Source organism: Planococcus citri, chromosome 5, assembly GCF_950023065.1.
Source record: "Planococcus citri chromosome 5, ihPlaCitr1.1, whole genome shotgun sequence".
NCBI lineage: Eukaryota > Metazoa > Arthropoda > Insecta > Hemiptera > Pseudococcidae > Planococcus > Planococcus citri.
Genome location: NC_088681.1, coordinates 52,987,073 through 53,003,581, shown reverse-complemented (window position 1 = coordinate 53,003,581; position 16,509 = coordinate 52,987,073). Strand labels below are relative to the sequence as shown.

Here is a 16,509-nt window from a genome sequence, read left to right as displayed (position 1 = left end):
ATCAGCTCATCATACTTTCAGATTTTTTCCAGCCTACAAAGGGATTGAAAATTATTCACTTACTTGAAATAATTTTATACGAATTCAAAATTCATTCATTTCGTGACATATACTTGATTTCTACCATATTTTACTTAGCAAAGACCCCGACCGAGTCCATTCAATAATGAAGAATAGAAAATCTAGACCCTGGAGGGGAAAAAATGTGAGACCCTCACCTCCCTCACAGAAAACTACCTCCTTGTGTCATGGAACATTATTTAAAGTCGAGTCGAAACAACATAATTATTTATGTAGTTGAGCTTTGAGGCAATTTTTTTAGACCTCTTAGTGAAAGAAGCTCAAAAATTTGGATTATTGCCAAACCTGGCATCGAGAGTTCAAATTTTTGAAAAATTGATAATTATATTTTGTCTTTTGATCATTAATTTTCCAAACTCGTGCACTTCTCACCCCGAAAATCTTCAACGAAGAAATCGATCCCTAAAAATATTAATTTTCATTCCACTTACGACTTTAAACCAACCTGTTTTTCTATACTCGAGATGGTTTAGGAAATATGCGAGTAAACTGGACTTATAGGTACTGTTGATAGATTTTTAATTTTTTAAGAATTATACAAGACGATGAGAAAGTGGAACTAATTTTCAGTCGAACTCGAGAGTCTCGTCATAATGGCGAGCAATTATTCGGATACGATCGAATATAACAGTATATTTAGCTAGGCGCTTGTTCGCTGCGATAACTGTATCAGAAGATGAGAACAGAAGTAAGAAGATGCTGAGCTAATTATTACTACAGACTGTTTTGTTCGACTCATTGATGGTAATACTCGTACATTGCGTGATGATGTTTTGTTGTAGAGGAAATGGCTCATTAACCGAATGATTAAAGTTTACTATACGTAACTGTACTTGTTGTAATTCTGTTTTGTCGACCAATGAAATTATAGTCGCGACGACAACGACGACCACGACGATGTACCTATTACTCGTAAAACACGTTTATGTAATACGTTTATAATGTATGTACTTAGGTATGTCTACAGACTACATCATGTACATATTTGTAGGCTCTTTACTCGAATTATTTCTTTCACGAAAGGAAGAAGACGAAGTAAGCGGTCCACAGACACAGTTGTTTGTAATTAAGACGAGCAAATTGCACGAGTCTTGCAATCTCACAGACTGTTGTTCGTCTCCATTCAGAAGCCACAGAAGGTCTCCAGATCCGATGCGAGTTTTAGAGGTGGACTGCGTCAGGTGTCGTGATTGTTGAGATGTGATTTATTCAATATTTTTTGCTCGAGTGAGACATGTACTTGCACAGAGAATACGAGAGATGAGGTTTTATTATTCGAATTACTTGTTTATTTGTGTTGTGAAGGTAATTTGGGAATGAACAGTGAAAAGATGGGAAAAGGTTGGATGGGATTTTATGAGTTTATAGACGTGTTTTTTTTTCAGTGTGTGTAAAATTTGTCCATTCGTTTCCTTTTTTTCTTGAGGTTAGGTATATTTACATGTGTAAAAATATGCTATTTTGATTTCCCAGTAGACTAAACCCCTAAATTGAAAAAAAATTGATATTTTTACAACTTATAGTTATTGGAATGTTGATTTTTGGTAGAAAAGTCATTGTTCGAATAATACTTGAAAAATACCTACCAAAGTACATTATATTGAAAATTAAAAGGGACAGACCCACAGACCCAGATCAGTCTTGATAAAAATGATTTTTTCATCGTGATCTGGAAAATTTTCTTTGGTTTTTTCGAATACTCGTATTTCAAAGTTTATTTTTTCCATAATTTTCAATAGTTTTTTCAAAATTGAAATGATTTTTTATTTCAAAATTTGAAAAATTGACCATACCTACTTATTTAAAAAAAAATAAATAAATGAATGAGAAATTTCGATAAATATTGAAAATTTTGGACACAATTTTTTAGGGGAGGTGAAGGGAGGAGACGTTGAAATTTTAGCCAAAAAAAAGGATGAAAAACTCGATTTTGCAAATTCTGTAGCAAACGCTGGGTTTTGACAAGAGAAGTCAAAAACAACGAGTTTTTGAGGTAATTTTTTTCTTGAATTTTTTCGGAATCTTTAATAAGCTTTTTTCCTACCTTTTTGAATTTTTGCACTGGATTTTTTCTCATTGCATCTCCTTCCCTCCCCCCATTCGTCCGGTTAAAATGTTAAAAAGGTGAGTCTAAATGCAAAATTTGAAAAATTGACCAAACCTACTTATTTAAAAAAAAAAACAAATGGGAAATTTCGAAAAAAATTGAAAATTTTGGACACAATTTTTTTGGGGGAGAGGAGGACGTTGAAATTTTAGCCAAAAAAAGGACGAAAAACTGGATTTTGCACATTCTGTACAGACCCCTGGGTTTTGACTAGGGAAGTCAACAACAATTAGGTATGTAGTTTTTGATGTAATTTTTTTCTTGAATTTTTTCAGAATCTTTAATAAGCTTTTTTCAACCTTTTTGAATTTTTGCACTGAATTTTTTTCTCATTGCATCCTCTTTCCCCTTCCTCTCTTCATCCTTCCTTCCACTTCATCCGTTCACTATTCAAGTTTATAAGATGAGTCTGAATGCGAATCTTACACCTTGGCCCCTCCCCCCTCCCCAAATACCTTTCAAAATATCGATCCTATGATGATCGAAACCGAAAATCAAAAATCGACCGATAATATCGATTTTCAAAAGATCGATTTCGAGAAAAAAACGCAAGTTTGTTCAATTATTGCTAAACAAAAAAAAACAAATATTCGAAATTAATTGATTTTTGAAGATCGATTAATCGATTTGCGATCTTGATCGATTTTTGATGTTTTTGAGGCCAAAATAGATTTTCTTTTCGAATATGATCGATCATACGAAATGAAAAATCGCAATTGAATCCATTTTTGAGGTTCGATTGTTCGACTTTTGTTCCAAAGGTGTGCAAATTTGAGGCTTTTTTAGATAATTTTTTATTTTGACTTTTTTCTGAATTTTGGAATTGCAATTTTTTGAACAACTGCAACCCTTCTCTATGCTTCCTTTCCTCATGAAAAGAACATTACTGAATAAAAATTTGACATCCACTGATTCCAATTCAAATGTTTTCGTTTAGCTCAAACTAGAATTTTCCATCTTGATGAAACGTTTTGCAAAATTTTGGAATTTCAACTCGCAATTTCTTGAATTTTTTTGTCTGTATCCTCCCAGCCCTCTTCAAATTTTTTGTAGCATTCAAGAACTTCTGAAATAAGTGGGTACGTGAATTGATTCTTGAAGTTTGAAATTTAATTATTTTCTTATTTGAAGCAACAGCTAAAGAGGCAGAAAAGCACAGAACTTACCTATATTTTGTAAAAATGAAAATCAGTGAGGTCAATGACCTCTTTTTTTCAAATGAGCAATTTTGAAGGTCATCTTGAATTTAAAAGAATGAGATGCAAAGAACTCGCAAAAAAAAATACAACTAATATCCATAAACGGTTGCGCTTTTTAGATATTTTCATGTCGAAGTTGCAAAATGTTCAAAAAAATTTTTATTAGGCCCTGAATGAAGTTTGAGAAAGTTTCGATACTTCCTTTTCTATGATTTCAAAATTTTGTGTAATTTTTTCAACTCTTTCTCCGAATTTTGGTTATTTTTTCAGCCTTTTAAGACATTAATTTTATGCTTGATGTTTTTCAAATTTTTTGAAAATATTTTGTTCAAAATTTACAATCTTTTTTAAATTGAAATTTTCATTTTTTTTTTTTTTTGGAAAGCATTAGTTTTTAAAACTCGAATTGATTCAAAAATTCATTCATTTCGATGAATTTTCCCCAAAATTCGCACGTAACGAAAATATTAAATTTTTGTATGTATGTACATATTTTGATACCTATTTTTGTGAACTTTTCAATTTCGTACTTTATTTTTCCTTGCCTGAGTTATCTCTTAGTTGAAAGCTCGTCGTAAAACGAAATTTATTACAATGTCGACAAACAAAAATTTACGAGTTTATTTCGGGTATTATGTGCACACTGCACAAGTAGGTAATAAATTCAAAATTTTAGTACTCAGAAAATTTTATTACTTGGAAATAAGCTTCCTCGTTAATATTACCTTTAACTGTACAAAACTTACGAATTTTTTTTTATCGACTTACTCCGTTCGAATATAGATCAATCGATAGCTAATTTTTTAAACGATCCTTGCATCGAATTATGCATCAGCTTGGCATTGGGTTTATTTGCTCTTTTCTTCTCATCCGTACGAAGTCTGAGCTCTTCGTCTACGCAACTCTCCATAGCATCTAATTTAGCTTTGAATATTGCTATAAAATGTGCATTAAAAAAGCATCACGTATGTATTTAAAAAATTAGAATAAACCAGGAACAACAGTTATTAGGTTAGGTGAGGTAGTTATACTTTGATGCAGTAGGTACTTAGGTATGTGTAAAATGAAAACAATGCAACGTGAAGGTACACTAACCTTGAAGTTCAATTCTCGAAGGTAAAGTTCCTCCTATATCGGATGGTACAAGATCTTTGGGCACACTTTGGTAAAATACGTTCATATCGGACTGTATGTGGATCTAAAAGCATTTTAAAAAAGGTTAAAATGATGTTGAAAGTATCCACTGCTTGCTTATGAAGAATTGAGTACCATTTCGTATAGTTCTTTCTTGAGGAAAGGTTTAGCTAACATCATGAGTCGGTCAATTATGGGCGAAATATTCACTACATGGACAGCTTTTACTTTAACTGGTACAGCTTCCTGAAAAAGAGGAAAAGAAGGAAAAGAATGAGAATATAATTTAATGGAAACCTTGCCGGGTATAATAAAATTTGCTTAATTATTTTTTATGACTGCCTGTAATACGAGAGGTCTGCAGAAGAAAAATTATGGTACCATCATCTAAGGGTCTTATGTTAATTGATCCAAATATACGAGGTGGAAGTAGAATAGATAATAAATCGTCAATTAAACAGCCTATAATGGTTGATCTTCTCGAGATCGAGACAAGCTAACCTTCCGTATGGTGAACCAGATCGTGTGACAGTTTACTCGAATACGACATTTAGCCAACTGTGATATTATTTCCTTAAATTCTAATTTTTCGTATATTTCTCACCCGGAATCAAGAAGTCAACGTGATCGAATCGTTTCAACTTTCAAGTCACACGAAATTTCTGGTTTGATTATCATTTTACTGTAGCATATATACATATTTTTGTTATACTTGTTGACAATATTTTGCCCTTTCCAAGTTCTTTAGTTCTGTTGTGTTTTTTTTTTATTCGTGGATTTTGAAAACGACCAATTTCGTGGTAACCGGTTCGTTAGTTATGAGTGTGACTTGTTTTAGGTGTGAAATGAATACGTTTTTATCAGATTAGGTTTTTTTTTGAACGAATATTTGATATATGGCTGCGACAATATGGCAACTTTAGGTCTATTCAAGGTCACTGTGGTAGGGGTGTATGAGAAAAATGATACTCACCTGGACAAAATATAAAAATTTTCGTACCGAAGAAATGCTAACTGTGGCCAAATGACTGATTACGATACCGTGTATGTCGAATATGAACGCGTAACCGGGGCAATGCCCTTGTTCCATTACGACGGTCATCATAGCTTTGATAAAAGTGTGCAGACTCAGGTCGAAATTATATTTAGAAGGGGTAGTATCCTTTAAACCGCAGTAAATCAATCTGTATCCTTCGGGGGATGGTTTAGGAAGCTCGATTATGTATCTGGAATGATCAGAGATGAATAAGAACCTCGAGGTTGTGAGAAAATCAGCACGAAGATGGCCAGGTTTACTTACACGATGTCCCAAATATTGTGAGGGTATTTAGGAGCCTCGTAGCCGGGTCCGTGGAATAATTCCAAAGCTTCGTTACGGTATGCATAGTGTAAGTCTAGGAGATCTTTGGCTTTTTGCTGACTGTAGTCGGAGCAGTGGTAATATTGCATTACGTGGTACTCTGAAGAAAAAAGATAAAGGTGCCTTTGAGTATTTGAAATGTGACTTGAGAAGAGAACGTAAATGATCCAATTTCTTCGCACTTACCTGAAACTCGAGGCATATGAGGTTGTTTCTCGATCCATTGCATCAATTGCTGGATATCTTCTTTGTCCAGTTTGGGATCTCGAGCATATTCTTCTTCGCAAGTCTGATGTTCGAATTTCATCGTGTCAGATGTCCACTCTCGATTCGCCTACAAAGTTCAAACTTCAAATCATATATGTACTGACAATAATGAACAGAACAATACTATATTGGAATTTAACTCTCTGTATAAACTTTAATTATCATTATTCATTACCTAACCGGTAATTTTTGCCGAAGCATGTTGCGTTAAATAGGAATCGAAGGTTAGCGGAATTTCACTGTTTTTTTCCCCTTTTTTTCTACCAAGTTGCAATATTTTAAACTGGTTGTGTTGACGTGAACTGTCGAACAGCTTATCGATAATTTAATTGTGAGAAAAATCACCCAGTTCCGGTATAAAAAAAAGTAAATGGTGGTGATTTGTAAAGAAAATTTCTCCTGGTGGGGTTTTTCACTCGAAAGAAAAGCTCCATGTGGTATTCGTGTAAGCTTTACTCGTAGCTGAAGGAGGTGAATTTGAGCGATTTTTGGTATGATTTGGTGGGTAAGAGTATATGCGATTTATGATTTTTGAGAGTGTGGTTGTTTGTGTTTTTTTTGCGAAGGAGTTGGATGAATTGCAGATGCCATTGATGATGAGGGGTGTCGATTTTCGTCATGCTGATTTAGATTTTGTGGTTAGTTTGAGGATTAGGTGTTGTTGGGGTGGGATTTTTACTGAAGAGAGATCTTTTTGAGGGAGATGTAGGATTATTGTTCTTTAAAATGTGATGAATTGGCTTTGAAAGTGTATGATTTCCTTGAGGAATGTTGGAAAAATTGACGTATTGACAGGATTGTGCCATTTTCTGAAAATTTTTCTCAGAAAATTGGTAAAACTGGAAAGTTGATTGAATTTTATGATTTTTACTGCGAAATTTGTTTTGTTGAAATAATTGATTTTATCTAACAAACCTCTCGAGGTGTCCACTTCCGATTTAAACGATGCAACCATTTTTAGAAAGAGCATGATCTGTAACCTCCATTACCAAAATTTGATTTTTTGAGAATTTTTGAAAATTCAAAATCGACCATTTTCGGAGATTTAACAAACACCCCCCCCCCCCATGAAAAAAATGTATTTTTGTTGAAAAAAGTGTACACTTAAGTTTCCAGTAAAAATGATGGAAATTATTGTACGTACTTCTGAAACTAATAAGTAATAACCATTCCCCAAAACCGAATTTCATTATTTCTGGCCATTCTGGAGCCTCCAGCGCGATTTTAGATGTCTCTAGAATTGAAAAATTTCTCCAGAAGCCATGGAAATTAGTTTGGGTATCTACAAAAATCGAGTTTTGGCTAATTCTCGACCTTTGACCAGCTGTTAGGTTAGATATTTGTAAGAAAAAAATTCAAAAAAATCAAAAATTTTCTGTTCGAAGGGAAGTTTTTGAAAATTTTGCAAATGGCGGTATCTTGTGAGGAACCAACCCACCCCCCCCCCCCCCCATTCGGATTTCACAATTCAGAGCCATTCTGAAGCCTCCTGCACAATTTTTGATTTCTCCAAAACTTTAAAATTTCTCCAAAAGGTCTGTAAATTCATTTTGGGTAGCTAAAAATTGAGTTGTGGCTTATTTTCGACTTGTTTAAAAAGCTTATACAAATTTGAGCTGATTTCCAGGTGGACATCTCAGTGTGTTTTTTTGACTATCATACTTTTTTTAAAAAAAATTTCAATTCAAAAAATCAAAAATTTTCTGTTCGAGGGGAAATTTTTGAAATTTGCGAAGATGACGGTATCTTGTGTGGAACCAACCCCTCTAAATTCGAATTTCACAATTTTGAGCCATTCTGGAACCTCCAGCACAATTTTCGATTTCTCCAAAGTTTTCAAATGTCTCCAGAAGGTCTGTAAATTGATTTGGGCAGCTAAAAATTGAGTTGTGGCTTATTTTCGAGTTTTTTAAAAAGTTTATACACATTTGAGCCGATTTCCAGGTGGACATCTCAATGTGTTTTTTTAACCATTATAGGTACTTTTATAATTTTTTTTTCAATTCAAAAAAATCAAAAAAATTCTGTTCGTGGGAAAATTTTGAAATTTGCGCAAATGACGGTATCTTGTTTAGAGCCCTCCCTCCTCTCCTCCAATCGAATTTCACTATTTCGAGCAATTCCTAAGTCCCCAGCTTAATTTCTGATTTCTCCAGAATTTTAAAATTTCTCCCGAGTAAGTGAATTTCAGCAGCTAAAAATTGAAATGTGGTATATTCTCGACCTGTTTAAAGGGTTTATCCGTTGTTGAGCCAATTTCCAGACGCTCATCTCGAGTGCATTTCTTCGTATATCCCCTCCCCACCTCTCCCTTTTAAAAATTTGAAGAAAAAAAAGAATAAACATTTGAAAAAATGTCGAGAAATTTTGTAAAGTTGAGAAAATTTTTTTTGAATAATGAAAGCAATCTTCTTTGAAAAAAAAATCATTGGCATCAGAAACTACCTTTGTTGAGCGCTTTTCAGAGCATCGGTTGAATTTTTCTCATAAGTTGAAATTTTCATTTCAATTTCTGATGTGATTTAAAACATTCCAAAAAAAAAGCTAAAAAAACTGAAAAAATTGTAAACATTTTTTTTGGATTTTCGTTGTTGAAATTTGTGAAAAATTTAGTTCAAAATATTGAAGTGAGGGTGCTGTAAATGTTGAGAAAATGAGTTAATTATCTCCTTCTAATTAACAGAATCCAATTTCAAGTTGATATATTTTCAAACACGATGATTTTTCTGAAGAAAAATTGGAGAAAATTCTACAAAAAATCGAGAAAATTTAAAAAATTTGTAGATAATTCGGAAAAGCGGGAAAAATTATATTTTAATGTGGAAATTGAGATTATTTTAATTTCCTTTTCCTTTGAAAAAAATGCTTTGGTTCCTTTCATTCATCTGAATCTTTTCGAAATTTTCTCTGCTGTCAAATTGTAATCACTGGAAAACACAAACGGTGAAATCCCTTCTCCCTCCCCTAAAAGAAATATCTGTCCGTGTGCCCTTTGGCCAGAAGTTTCATATGCACTTCACTCGTCTTTTCATTTGGTAAAATAAGAACAATTGATTTTTTGCATTGAAATAAAATAAGGTAATCAACACCAAAAAAAAAAAAAAAAAATGCATAAATAAAAAAGAGTCGAATGAAAAATAATCTATAATCTAACCGCAAGATAAACATAAAAAAAATCCAATCAATATTTTTAAAAAAGAGTAATAATCTCAACTCACCACAAATCAGAAAACAAATATCAAATCACTTTCGTTTCCACCTTTAAGTAAAAAATATTCGAAAAAAAAGTTCACAAAAAAAATAAAAAAATTGCTAAACACTATCACCGGTCACTTTACTGATAACCGCCGAAGAGCTGATGAACTACGAATATAAATAACAACGCTAAAATACAACAATAAAAATGAAACACAACACCCCCTCGTTTGGTTATTTATTTCGAAAAAAAGCACTGGCTCGCGAGCAATAAAAATAACTACTGAATATTTTCACGGCGTTGCTCCGCTATTGATACCGGTTTCAAAAAAATTCTACAGATTTTCTATTACCACCGGGTTATAAAATTCATACCCGAGTATTTTTCGAGGTCTTGGACGTTTTGATACAAACCAAGCATACCACTTACCTATGCATACATTGATTTTATGATTGACGCGAATGACGTGCAAATTGTATGTAGATGCCCACGGGAGATGAAAAAATTAGAGCAATTTTTCGACGAAATTTTTCTCGATATTGATTTTGCACATGTATTGGGGGAGGGGAGGGAATGATCAGATGAGATAGAATAACAAGACGTGGACGAATTATAGTAATTAAAATAAAGTTTTTTGGTGGTCATCCTTGAATTCCTGGTGGTACATGGTGATAATGCGAAGCCGAAGCGTTAAATTTTTGCACGAAAATTATCGTATGTTAGCCCAATTAATTACCCATTCTACACGATACTTCCGGTTGTGAATTTTGCACTATGGTATCTTCCCGAGTGAATTTTCTGCGCGTGAAAGGAACAAAAATGAATTTAAAAATGTGCTAATGGAGTTTTTTTGTCGAAAATTTTCAACAATGTGTATGGTACATGCGAAATATATACCTACCTTGGGTAACCTTCGTCGATAATTAATAAAAAGTGTGTACGGACATGGATCTAAATTTTTCAAGAAGAAAAATACCTACTAATTGTTCGCCGGTACGCGTATTTTTATAGCCCTTTTTTTTATATTATTGAAATTTTTTTTAACGATTACTTGTAACGAAACCGAAACAATAAAAATAGTTTCGTGAAGTTTTCTTCTCGAAGGAGACAGATTATTGAAATGTTATAATATTATGCTTTGGTAATAAATGTACGAGGTATTCAATGGCAATTCCTTTTTGTATTTTTCCAGGTACCATTAATAGCCCGATCAAAATCACCGTCCAAGATAGTCAAATTGGTAGCGGTATTTTAACATGGGATGAACAGAATAAACCGAATGAAGCCATTAATACGGAAGGTAAGATGAATTTCAATTCTCGTAGCAGGAAAATGTATTTTTCATGAACTGGTGTACTCAATCATTTTGGCAATATTGTGCAGTAATTGCCCCGAAAGAATCAGCTTTGGATTTCGATTGGTCAGCGCCTGTAACGCAGTTTAAAGAAGAAAAGCTCGAATTGAAATGGAGCGATGATGAAGACGAGAAAGATGGAGCTGGTGAAGATGAAGTGGATGAGGCCAAGCCTAAAAATTCCGATTTGGCTCTCAAGTCTGAAAAAAGTAGGTGCTCATTGTTTTCAGAATGTGAATTTTTATTCAGTCATCTGAATCGGTTCGTTTCTTGTGCTTTTTCACCAAAACGTAAAATTCAGTTTTTTGGTGTAAAATGAAAGTCATCGTGATAAAATTCTATCTCGAACTCAAGCTCTTGAAGTTCTGATGAAATTTTATTTTAATGATGAAAATTTGAATTTGAATTACGAAAGTCAAGGTTTAGTTTAAAATGAATGTAGCCCTTTTGGATCAATTTTGGGTATAGGAATAGGTGGAGGCTGAAGAGGGTAATTTATGAAGTAAATTTGTGGAATTGGTGAATGATAATGAAAATTGTTTTCAAGAAGTCCAGAAATATTTATGTATTTGCTTGCTTACTTCCCAAAGTTTTTTTTCAAATGTTAACCCTACTTTTTAAATTTTTGATTTTTTTGTATCAAAAAAATTTTGCTGAAAACTGCACACTGAAAGTCCTACTTTTTGACCCAATTTCCGTGAAGAGGGTCTCATTTTTTGACCAGAATTACAATAAGATCTCGCCTCAACCAAAATTGCAAAAAAAAAAGGCTCTTTTTTCGGTCAAAATTGTAAAAAAATATCACTTTTCAACCGGAATTGAAAAAAAAGTCTCACTTTTCGACCAAATATTGCAAACCTGCTTTTTGCGAAAATTGACAAAGCTTACTATTTATCTGAAGTTGCAAAAATTTTTCATTTCTTCACCCAAAATTGCCAAAAAGTCTCATCACTGCATATTTTGCCAAAAAATTGCTAAAAAAAATCCCAACTTTTGCTAAACTGATCAAAGTCTTTCGTGCTGCCTGAAATAGTAAAACTCCTTCATTTTTATATCATGGAATCATTGAAAAAATGTTAAATGCCCAGAAAGACATCAAAAATTGAGCCTCCCCCCCCCAAAAAAAAAAGTTGGCTCCAACATTTGTGTACGTGTTTCTGTTGATTTTTTTATTCTTGTAGAGTTGGTAAGGAGGAGAGGAGAATGGTATGGTATGTCTATGTCTATGCATTGTAGCTCTACTGCTTTTGCCCCTAATTCATCAGAATTCAACCAAAATAACACGCACGATGCCTGGATCCTGTTTTTAGTCATTTGCTATGTTTTGTTTCTATTTTCTCCAAAAATTACCTAAAATTATTATTTTCAGAATTTTCGATTGATTTCACGGTTGTTATAGAGTAGGTAATTTTTGCAAAAATGTAACGCATAGGCTTCGTATTATCTCCATTTACCATCAGGAATATTCAAGGATGACCAGCCAAAAAAAAAAACATTTTTAATTACTATAATTCGTCCACGTCGTGTTATTTCATCACGTCTCATCAATGAATTTTTCAATTTTTTTCGCACTATTTGATATTTTTTTACACTCATAAAATTGTTTACGATATACTTTGAAATTTTTTTTGGACTTTTCATTTGACTTCAGTGACCATTTTCAACATTTTTTGACCATTTTAACATTATTTTTTATATTTACCTGCAATAATTCTTACACAAAATTAACGAAATTTTATGAATTTTTTCGTTGCTTTTCAACCTGTTTTTGGTAAATTTTCGTGTTTTCGGACAATTAAAATTTTTTTTTCGTACTTGACACAACTGTGAAATGGTGTTTTGTACATTTCTTGTAATATTTTGAGATTAAATATTGGAATAATTTCTTCGACTTGAACGTATGAATTTTCAACTTTTCCTTCTGTAGTATTCAACAATTTTTTGCTTTATATTTTGGAGCAATTTTTGGAAATTTTTTCAAAAAATTTTAATGAAATCACATTTAGTCCTTGAGTAGGTGATTTTTTCCATTTGAACGAGTTTTTTTTCGTATTTAAAACTATCGTTGAATATTTCAAAATATTTTTGCTATCACCATTTTTGCAGATTGTTAATATTTTGGTCGTTTCATTTCGTAATTATCATAAAACTTCAGTTTCATTCAAAAAAATTCGAGTCTAGTCCAAAATTGCCAGAATTGGTCATTTTTTATGGAGAAATTTTCATTATTTGCTGTAAAATTAGAAAATTAGTATTTTCAATGGGCAGAATTGAATAAAAATTGAACGTAGTTTAGTTGAGAAAAAATTATAGAATTGGACATTTTGGATATTCATCCCTTCTCCTCCCTCTCTCCCTCCCATCTTTCCTCTCTCCCCCTCCCCTCATCCTTGAATTTTATTTCGGTTGATTTCGGTGCATCGTTGCTGGAAAAATGTTGAAAATTGTTGGTTACTTTTCTTTTGTAGAAAATGTTTTCTTGATTTGTTTTTTAGCCGAATTCGATTACGATTCTTTAAGAGGGCTGAAATCAATATTCCCAATTTCCAAGTCTTTTTTTTGTGCTAATCAAGATGACAAACACGTCAGAAGTAATATCGAAAATCTTCATGCCCCATATTAAATCACACGAGAATTTGGTAGTTTCAGCCCTCAAGTCCAAGCTACCATTTTTTTTTGAAACTTTGAAAATCTCCTGTTTGGTGGAGATGAACCGATTTACGATTTTTAAAAATTCAAATTTAGGAGAAAAATGTCCATCACAAGTGCTTAAGCTGTAGTTAATACTTTTTTCTCGCATTCTAGGTGGCGAAGATGTGGTGGACGAGAAATCCGACGACCCTACGATTGGACTCGATATAATGGCCCAACAATTGAAATTCGTCGCTTGCCTGAAGATCCTCATGGAAGAATTATCCACCTTAGCCACAGGCTACGAAGTAGATGGAGGAGAGCTGAGATATCATTTATACTTATGGCTCGAACGAGAAGTAGACGCGTTGAGGCATTTGTGTAATTATAGCGTCGGAGATATGGATTATTCGGGTAAGATGGACTTTTATGCTGTGGAATGTAATAGGAGAGGACAAGTTGCGAATCACGCTAATTTTTTGTTTTTTCCATTTCCAGATGAGATTCCATTGGATAGTTCTTATTACGATAGCCGAGATATGAACAGTACTCCTACGAAATTCTCCTCCGATAAGCCCACCCTTCATGAGATTCTAATCGCTGAGAAATTAGACTTCGAAGCCAAAGTTCAACGTGCCACTAGACGTAAAAAATGGCTCAAAGGTATGATTCGAATTTTATCCTAGATTTAGAGAATAATTAATGTGTATTTGTGTAAGCTAATCCTTGACGTTTGTTTTTCTGCAGCCAATGAAACGCTTCTACGAACGTTGCTGAGTTATTGTAGCCTACACGGAGCCAGTGGAGGTGGATTGGCTTCTGTTCGTATGGAGTTGGTTCTGTTATTGCAGGAGTTGCAGCAAGAGAAAACCCAGCAACAGCTCTTGTCTCCGTTACCATTCCCGACTACGTTGCCATTATTGTCGGCCAGTGTGGCTTGTAATAAAACCGTGGTCACTGACCCAGTACGATTCTTACAGGTGAGATGGACGATTCGAGCTTATTTTGAATGAAGATCAAGTCTCAAGGGGTAGACAGTTGATGTAATTTTTTCAATCGTTTGTTATTATAGTCTCATGCTCACGATATTTTACAAACTATTCTGGAAATGAGAAGCCCACCGATGTTCAATAGAGTAAACTTGTGCGAACTTTTCGTTCTGAGAGACTTAGCAGTAGCATTATCGTCTTGCATTTATCAATCTTTATGCGACAGTGATCCATCCGGTGTTAATAAACAGTTCTCTGAATGGTAATTTACCAATTCCATGTTCCAGATCTCTAGATAGTATATCGAATTACCTCTAATTTCACCCAATTTAATGTTTCAGTTACCAACTGGGTGGCTTGGAGAATCTTTCGTACGCCAATATATCACGCAGCCATCTGATAGCGTCACAACGCAAACGTCGTTACAGTATCGAAGAACTTACTCAAGTGTCAACGCCTCCATCTAAATGGCCCGGAGTGACTAATTTGAGAGCTTTACTGGCTCGTGAAAAAGACGAAGATACTCCTCGACTGAATATTCTACTCTGCGAGTCTTTCGTAGCATCTTATATGAGCTTGGTGACGTATGCTTTGGCGACCTGCGATTGTCACATTTTATACAGATTGTCAGGGCAAAGGTTCAGCGAAAAATCGTGGGCTACGTTGTTTGGTGGCGGAGTAAAGAAGCTGCTGAAGGTTGCTCAGGCTGCCACGAATCAGGTAAAATGCCCTCGCTGGATATCGAGTTGTCGGTTGTGTTGATCAGATATTAACCGTGGATTTTTGTTTTGGCAGGCATTACAGTCTAGTATCGATAAAGAAACCTCTGGCGAAACTGGAGTCTGGACTGCTATGACGAGTTTAACCAAACAGAGAGTTCGATTGAATATGAAAATCTTAGGACCTTTTGGCAGTCAGTCTGGAACTGGTAATTCTAGTCCACAAATCAAAGAAGATAAACCAACGTACAGAGAGCAATTTGTCCCACCTGAGATGTCCATGGTATCTTACTTCTTGAGCAAAGTGAGTTCATAGTCTGTTTGTGAATGATTATTGAATGAAATTGATTGCTTTATTGAGACTATTTGCTGGATTTGTTTTTACAGCCTTCTGCAACCGATGATATACAAGAGTTTGACTACGATTCAGCTGACAGCGCTGTCTCCGATTTATCAGAAGGTGAAGAAGAAGATGAGGATGTGTTCGATAGTGGTGTTGGTGCTGAAATTAGCCATTCAAAACGTCAACAAACCAAAGAGAATACCGAGCATTCGAATCCGTACAGTTATGCTTGGCTGATTATGAGATTAGCTGTTATGAAATTGGTGCAAGATCAGTTGCAAGACTTTCTCAATGTTGCTGGTGTTGAATTGCAAGGTAAAGTAGTGTTTCGGGTTGTGTTTTTTGCGTCATTTTTTGAAGCGAATGCGGTGGCATTTTGATTGATTGAGAGTTCAACAAAATCATTTAAAAGTTCTAGGAAAAGAATTGAAAGCAGGTGCCCAAAAAATTCAGTTAGCTTTTGGTAGATATGGGTCTAAAATGTTACATGAGACGTATTTTAGATCCCCCACCCCCATTTCAAAATGATTTGGGCCCATAAAAAATTCATAAAAAAATATAATTTTTTTTGGAAAAAAATTCCAAAAAAATATTGCTTTTCCCAAAATTATAAAAAAGTCTACTTGTTTGCCAAAATTTTAAATACGGAACTTTTGGTAAAAGCTTCAACAAATTCTCATTTTTTCCAAAATATTGGGGGAAAAAAGTATGTTTTTGGGCAAAAAATGCTAAAATGTCATATTTTTTCAAAATTATGTAAAAAGTTAATTTTTTGTCGGAAAAGTCATATTTTCTTTGTCAAAATGTTTCTCAACTGGCAAAAAGTGCTACAAAAATCAAATTTGGCTTGAACTTTTGCAGCTCAAAAAATTCAGCTACCTTTTGGAAGATATGGGTCTGAAATGTTGCATGAGACGTATTTTAGACCCTCCCCCCCATTGTTTGGGCTCAAAAAATTTTCATTGAAAAAATATTGTTTTTTCGGCAAAAAATGCAAAAAAAGTCCTATTTTTTCAAAATTTTGTGAAAAGTTTAGTCAAAATTGGAAAAGGTCATATTTTCCAAAATTGGGTCATGAAATCATGATTTTTGGAATTTTTGAAATAGTGTCATGTGACCTATCAAAATG

The 16,509-nt window shown here is 33.9% G+C and overlaps 2 protein-coding genes across 6 annotated transcripts in view; one reads left to right on the top strand and one right to left on the bottom strand.

Annotated features, from left to right (window-relative positions):
- Positions 1–16,509, top strand: part of Rbcn-3A (Rabconnectin-3A) — a 67,338-nt gene that overhangs the window by 29,586 nt on the left and 21,243 nt on the right. For all 4 annotated transcript variants that reach the window (XM_065367449.1, XM_065367450.1, XM_065367446.1 and 1 more), the window contains exons 35-43: positions 10,537–10,644; positions 10,728–10,907; positions 13,504–13,743; positions 13,828–13,992; positions 14,077–14,309; positions 14,402–14,580; positions 14,660–15,038; positions 15,114–15,341; positions 15,425–15,695. In XM_065367449.1, coding sequence (XP_065223521.1) covers positions 10,537–10,644; positions 10,728–10,907; positions 13,504–13,743; positions 13,828–13,992; positions 14,077–14,309; positions 14,402–14,580; positions 14,660–15,038; positions 15,114–15,341; positions 15,425–15,695 — 1,983 coding nt within the window. The remainder of the gene's footprint in view (positions 1–10,536; positions 10,645–10,727; positions 10,908–13,503; positions 13,744–13,827; positions 13,993–14,076; positions 14,310–14,401; positions 14,581–14,659; positions 15,039–15,113; positions 15,342–15,424; positions 15,696–16,509) is intronic.
- Positions 4,058–9,761, bottom strand: LOC135847751 (alpha-tocopherol transfer protein-like). Of its 2 annotated transcripts, none has more exons than XM_065367453.1 (7): positions 9,367–9,761; positions 6,068–6,229; positions 5,822–5,981; positions 5,495–5,747; positions 4,657–4,767; positions 4,483–4,585; positions 4,058–4,323 (listed from the first exon to the last, which is right to left on the bottom strand). In XM_065367453.1, exons 2-7 carry the CDS (start codon positions 6,186–6,188, stop codon positions 4,172–4,174), a joined length of 900 nt encoding a protein of 299 aa, XP_065223525.1. In that variant the 5' UTR covers positions 6,189–6,229; positions 9,367–9,761; the 3' UTR covers positions 4,058–4,171. The 2 variants fall into 2 exon arrangements, with proteins under 2 accessions (XP_065223525.1, XP_065223524.1); XM_065367452.1 differs by having other exon boundaries at positions 6,068–6,215; positions 9,367–9,759.

Excerpts from the sequence above, each read along its gene's own strand:
- LOC135847751 (XM_065367453.1), bottom strand. The coding sequence starts at position 6,188 with ATGAAATTCGAACATCAGACTTGCGAAGAAGAATATGCTCGAGATCCC. Across the intron at positions 5,748-5,821 it reads CACAATATTTGGGACATCGT|ATACATAATCGAGCTTCCTA; the intron begins GTAAGTAAACCT and ends TGATCATTCCAG. Across the intron at positions 4,586-4,656 it reads AGAAAGAACTATACGAAATG|ATCCACATACAGTCCGATAT; the intron begins GTACTCAATTCT and ends AAATGCTTTTAG.